The sequence below is a fragment of the Neltuma alba genome, unplaced genomic scaffold (assembly GCF_004799145.2).
Source record: "Neltuma alba isolate B1F8T4 unplaced genomic scaffold, ASM479914v2 tig00010452_pilon, whole genome shotgun sequence".
Taxonomy (NCBI): Eukaryota; Viridiplantae; Streptophyta; class Magnoliopsida; order Fabales; family Fabaceae; genus Neltuma; species Neltuma alba.
In genome coordinates this window covers 315891-322770 of record NW_021635344.1, presented here as the reverse complement: position 1 = coordinate 322770, position 6880 = coordinate 315891, and the positions used below count along the sequence as shown (strand labels likewise).

The 6880-nt window shown below is 33.8% G+C and overlaps 1 protein-coding gene across 1 annotated transcript; it reads left to right on the top strand.

Annotated features, from left to right (window-relative positions):
* Positions 1-1864: 1864 nt before the first annotated feature.
* Positions 1865-2942, top strand: LOC114756673 (uncharacterized). Its single transcript, XM_028945620.1, has 2 exons — positions 1865-2182; positions 2265-2942. Exons 1-2 carry the CDS (start codon positions 1865-1867, stop codon positions 2940-2942), a joined length of 996 nt encoding a protein of 331 aa, XP_028801453.1.
* Positions 2943-6880: the final 3938 nt, after the last annotated feature.

Below are 6880 nucleotides of genomic sequence, written 5' to 3'. Positions count from 1 at the left end.
ATTTCTAGCCCACATTATGATCATAAAACCACAAGGACCACATACATTAATTAGACGCCTAACAATTTGTACCAGAAATCAAAAACTGTTTTAAATGTTTCTCTTCGTATGCATATGAGGACGTTAGGTATGAATATTTTTCCCCCCCGCAAAGTTAGGTAAGAATATGGAAAAATTTCTTTAAAAGACACTTAAATAACCCAAATTTTTATTTAGGTTATTGAACTTAAATAGCCCAAATTTTTATTTAGGTTATTGAATTTATCAAATATCTAATTAGGTCACATGATTGAAAGAGAGATTTTAAAATTTTATGAAATAACTTTAATGTCTTTTTCATTAGAAATCTAAAGAAATGATAATTTTGGTGGAGGCTTCACCACGTTTATGAATTTATGGTCATATTATTTCTTTCTTATTTCCTTTTCGACTCACCAATGAAATGATGGCTATGTTTGGATTGTCATTACAAAAGCTAAAAGCACCTGGGAAAGGCTGTAACCGAGGTTGGTGGCTTATTTGAGGAAAAATGATTGTTTGGATGTGTTGCTTTTGGAACTGACTTATAACCAAAAGCTACTTATTTTTGGACGCTCCCTGCTCCAGCTTTTCCACCATTCAAAATGCAATTTACCATTACAGGGCAATTAATAGGTATTATTTCTCTCACCTATCATTTTCACCCAACCCCAAAGCCTCATAATCCTCAACCCCTCATAACACTCGACCGAGCAACAGGGAGGCTCCTCTTGCTCTGCATTCGGCCTTCTATCCGTCACTCTCGGCACTCTCTCGCCATCTCCATCTGTGGGTCTCCGTCCGTCACTCTCTCCGGCATCTCCTTCTGTCGCTCTCTCCGGCGTCTCCATCCGTGGATCTCGGCGGCTGTTCTCCTTCCATCACTGTCGCGACAAATCTGTGTCATCCTTCCTTACCATCACCGGCGTGTGTGTGCAAAGAATCGTGGTTGTCTTCCTCTACTAGTCAAGGTATCGTGGTTGCCTTTCTTTTCTTTTTCCTGTTCGACTTCAGATCCTCCGTTCTCCTTGTCGGTGTTGACCGTGGCTGAAGGAGGTGGGTTATTTTTTTCCCCCTTTCTCCTCTGGTTGTAGCTGCTGTTGTGTGTGCAAAGAATCATCTCCTGTGTTTTTTTTCCCTTCTCCTGCGGACGTTCTATTTTGACCGAAGCATATGATGGTTTGGCAAGTGCTGGTGTGCCCTTGTCGAAGTGAACCAATAGAGTGCATGACTTCTCCATTTCTGATCTCCAATCTTTACGCACAAACCATCATATGCTTCGGTCAAAATAGATATGTGGATATATTTAGCTAGGATATGTGGATGTATTCCGGCTTGGTTGAAGCTTTTGATTCACACGGTTATATTTGGAGTATGGATATATTTAGCATGTATGAACAATCTAAATATTGGAAAAAAAAATCATTCACACGATTGATTATACTGCTTGATTATATTGAGAGTTTGGCAAATCTATTGTGTTTTGTGATTCTATGCTTTTTGTTATCCGTCCTCAGTCATGAGCAATTTTAATTTTTTTTGGTTTTTCCGGCTACATTGAGCACTGGGTTTGAAATTTTGATCCAAACATGAATTTAGAGCTTTGCCAATTTTCAGTGACGTTTATTCCATTTCAATTCATTGCCCATGTTGAGTTGAATTTGTTATGGTCTTGGTTAAGCTGAAAATTCTAGTATTAAGGTTAGCATACCCCAAGTTTGCTTGAATTAAGGCACTTTTGGTGATAAATTGATTTACATAATATTGTGGGCTTATACTGCTTCATTATACTGTTTGATTCTTGACTAATTGTGGGTTTGATATATATGTAATTTCAACAAGAACTATGAGTAACGATAAAAGCAAAGCACATTGGGACATGAGCACCACAGGTGTTTTTCTCAAAATATGTGTTGACCAGATTTATAGCAAACTGCGTCAAGGATCTTCATTTACAAAACAAGGTTGGGACAACATTCACAAAACTTTCAATGAAAAGATAGGGAGAGGATATGAAAAAAAGCAGCTGAAAAATAGGTTAGATAACTTGAGAAAAGAGTGGAAGACATTTGATAAACTAATTGCTAAGGAGACCGGTATAGGGTGGGACCCTGAAAGGAACACAGTGGTGGCATCTGATGAGTGGTGGGAGAGAAAATTAGGGGTATGAACTAGCTTGTGTTAATTTAGAAGCAGTATTATACTTTTGGAATATATTTAACTTTGGTTTACTTTTGACTTTGCAGGAAAATCTAGCATATGAAAAGTTTAGGCACTATGGGTTAAGGTTTCGCACTGAATTAGAAACTATATTCAAGGATACTATGGCATCAGGAGATGATATGTGGGCACTATCTTGGACCGGGCCTAAGCCACAGAGGGGTGATCAGCAAAATGACTACCAACCAACAATGGATTGGCAAGAAGGTTCAGGGGATAGGCAAGAAGGTTCAGGGGATAGTGAAGACAACACTGGACGCCGTACAGGAGTTTCGGACTATTTGGATGGCATCAATTTAACTGCAAACACATCGAACACTGCACCCACTGTACCTAGTGCTTCAGGGAGTCAAGGAAAGAGGAAGAGAGGTGAAGGGTTGGACAAGTACAAGAAGCAAAAAATGCCAGCGACAAGAAGAATAGCATATTCAGTGAGTTCGATTGAGAAGGCTTCAATTAGTATGGCAGAGGCAATAAACAAAATCTCCAACAGTGACAACACTACTGAGCTTACCACTGATCTGCTGAGTATGCCTGAAATTGTCAGTGACACTCATCTATGTGTCATCTATTGTAATCTGCTGGCAAACAAGACATTCAGGGACATATATGCTGGTTTGAGAGAAAATTGGGAGGTATTAGTAGCTCAGTTGAAGCACAATGTTGTAAACCTGCCACCATATGCTGCACCCAAGAATCCTTGAGTTGTGCCTAGTGACTTATTGTGATTTCTGTTTATCTATCTTAATGTATTTGGTTATTGTGTGTCATGACAATGTGTTTAATGATTATGTGTGTTTCATGACTTTGTTTGATGTTGTGTGTTTCTTGACTACGTTTAATGTTGTGTTTCATGACTATGTATAATTATTATGTTACAATTTAATGGCTATTTATCACTTATCTTTTCTCTTCTTTTTTTGTGAAAATAGTACTCACATTTAGTATTTAACTACTCACAGGTAACATAATCCATGTCTGATTCAACGGATGGTTGGGGCGAGGGTTGGGATGAGGGTTGGGACGACAAACGGTCTCAATTACTTCCCGCCTTACATGAACACACAACACAATTATCACAATTAAGTGGGTTAATGGGTCAGTATGTGACACCTTTTCTGTGCAAACAACCATGTAGAACTAGCGAACAAACATGCTATTTATGGGTTCAAGAACTTTTGCACGGGCATGAAGGACGGTCTAAGGAAATGTTTCAAATGGAAACAGATATATTCCATCGGTTATGTTCTAAATTGGTTGAACATGGGTTGCAAAATTCTAAGTACATAGGTGTCCATGAATCTGTTGCCATGTTCTTGAATACAATTGCGCATTGTCAGTGTAATAGGATGATTCAAGAAAGGTTTCAGCGTGCAGGAGAAATTGTCAGTCGGCATTTTCATAGAGTGTTGGATGCTTGCCTTAATTTATCTCGAGAAAATATCAGGCCTATTGATCCTGCATTCTCCTATTGCCACCCAAAAATAGCAAATGATCCACGATACTTTCCATTTTTTAAGGATGCAATCGGCACAATTGATGGCACCCATATAAAATGTCAAGTTAGTCAAGCTAGGCAAGACAAATATATTGGAAGGAAGGGATTTCCAAGTCAAAATGTCATGGCCGTATGTGATTAGGATATGTGCTTCACGTTCATGTTGGCAGGCTAGGAAGGTAGTGCACATGATGCTCGTTTCAATCTGCTATTTCAACTCCATCCATGAATTTTCCTCATCCACCTGAAGGTATATTTCTGTGAATTTCAAATCAATTATTTTAAAATTAAGCTTCAATTGTATTATTTGGTTGATGATTTTCTAGGCAAATTTTATTTGGTTGATGCTGGCTATTCATCACAAGTGGGATACCTTGGCCCGTACAGACGTGAGCGCTATTGCCTTCCAGACTTTAATCGTCAGCCAGGATTTAGAAATGAGAATGAGGCCTTCAATTATTATCATTCAAGTTTGAAATGCACTATTGAAAGAACTTTTGGGGTTTGGAAGAATAAGTTTGCAATCTTAAGAGACATGCCCAGATTCAAGTTTCAAGCACAAGTCCATATAGTTTGTGCAACAATGGCTGTCCATAATTTTATCAGGCAAAATTCTCTAACTGATGACCGCTTTATACAAGATGAGCATGGAAGTATAATAGATGAAGACAATAATCATCCAGCTGGTAAGGCATCCTCGTCAAGTTTAACATCTACTGCACAAATGAATCGTGTTCGTGACTCAATTAGAGACCAGATTGTGCAAAGCTTACGATCTAATTAGTTATGTCATTTTATTTACTTTAATTAGAGACCAAATGAATTTTCATTTGATTTATGTTCATGTTCGTCTATTAAGTACGATCTAATTACTTATGTAATTTCATTTACTCTAATTAGAGACGAAATGAATTTTAATTTATGTTCATGTTTGTCCATTATATATATTTAATTAATTATCTATAATGTGTTTTTAAATTTTTCTTGGTGACATATATTTTTATTTTATAATCTCACAAATAAATTACTTTTATTTTATCATAATAATTTTAGATTTTTTTAACAATTATCATATTAAAAATATCAAACACTATTATTCAATATAGTATATGCCCTTTTCAGTCATTTTACAACTGAACTAACTTTTATATTCATCCAAACAACTTTTACTTTTTCAACTGACTTTTTAAAAGCACCTATCCAAACATACCATAACTGACTTTTACTCTAATTTCAGTTAGAAAAGTCAGTTGGACTATAAGTCAGTTTTGCCCAACGCCAATCCAAACATACCCGATATTGATAGATCCTCGTAACCTATGACATTTTCCAATATCTGAAATACAGCCCAAGTGTCGGGTGGGACCGGGGGGGACAAGAATAAAGTGGGGTTTCATCACGTGATCGGAAATGATAATTTTAATGAATTACTATGTGTGAAAAAGATAATTGAGCCAATGGGCCAAAAGAAAATTCTACTCCTCTCATTTTATTTATAGAATATTTTTACCATATGTGAATCTTAAATAATATTTACTCCTTGTTAAAATATAATAATTTTTTAATTTTATCTTTATTTAGTATATACACTTTTCAAGAAAATAACTAGTTACACTATAACAAATAAAAAACAAAATAGTATATTGATACTGAAAATTTAATAAAGTGACTTATAAATAGGATTAAGAGAAATATTCTCTGTCTGTCTTGTATATAAGATCAAAAGAGTATAAATAAATTTGATGCATCTTGATCTAATGTTTTAATCGCGCAAAAAATTACACCCTTCTATTGTTATTATAAGTACTTCTAGCATATATTCTGGCAAAACAAAAGTACTTCCAGCATATATATTTTATACTATAATATGTTTTATTCAAAGTATTAATTTTTTTGGACTTAGTATCCTTTATTAATTATAAAACTTCCTAATTAATTAACTAAACTCGCCTAACTATTGAGTTTATGGAGGATAACTTTGATATTTTATAAGAAATGACTAATTTTAACTAACTTTATTATTATTAGATGCTAGTACGAATTGGAAGGAGCAAAACTTAAGAAGCAATATGTACATCAGAATAATTCAATTCAGCTTTATCAATGATATATTGTGAAAGAAGTCACTAGGAGTGAGGGCAATATTGTTATTTTACAATATTTAAATTTTCAAAACAATATAAGGGGTCTGATTTAGAATTTTGAAAATCACCCACGCTAATCTGTCTTTTAGCATTTTTGATGATATTTTAGTGTCTTTTCCCAATTAAAAATCAGTATATAATGTTTCCTAAAATTAATGCTTATACCATGAGGCACCCTGGGAATTTCTTTAGAGCCTCATTGAGAGTTCCTTAGCAATCTCATAAAAAACATTACATCATAATGTCTACGTGTCTTAGATTTTTAGTTCGTTTTTATTAATTAAACAGAATAAAAAAGGCCAATGAAATAAATAAACAAAAATATAAAACTGCGATGATAACAATAAAAAAAACTAATAATTTATAATTATAGCGCCCTTATAACCAAATAAGAAAAATATAAAAGACTAATTTAAACCTGATCCTAACCTAGATATATTTAAAATGATAATCTAAATGATCCATATTAGATATTTATGCTATATCTCATTAAAAAAAAAAAGATATTTATGCTATCAAACAATATAAAAATACTAAAAAAATAATAAAAATAAATATAAAATATTCCTCTAGTCTAAATGGCCTAATTGAGGAGATAATGTTAGTCTTAAATGTAAAACCTATTTCATATGTTGATTAATTTAATTTTTTCTCAAATTAACCCTATTGATGTTCCCTGAATAATAATCAAGTAAAAAAAGAAGAAAGAAAATTTAAAAAAAAAGGTGCTTAGAATATTTTAAAAAAAACATATTATATTAACTAATTCAACTAAGATTTTTAATCTACTCAAATTAGTTAATTAGGTTTTACTTTAAGGAGCATAGGAGTAAATAATAATCAGACCAGAAAATCTTTCACACAAATCCAAATAAAACTCCTCCCATATACTTACTTTGTATACCGTATTTAAAATCATAATTTGGTTTTCACACAAATATCTCCAAAATCAACAGTATCTTGTGACTGCATAAATACTCTATTCTTTTGATGGAGGCTT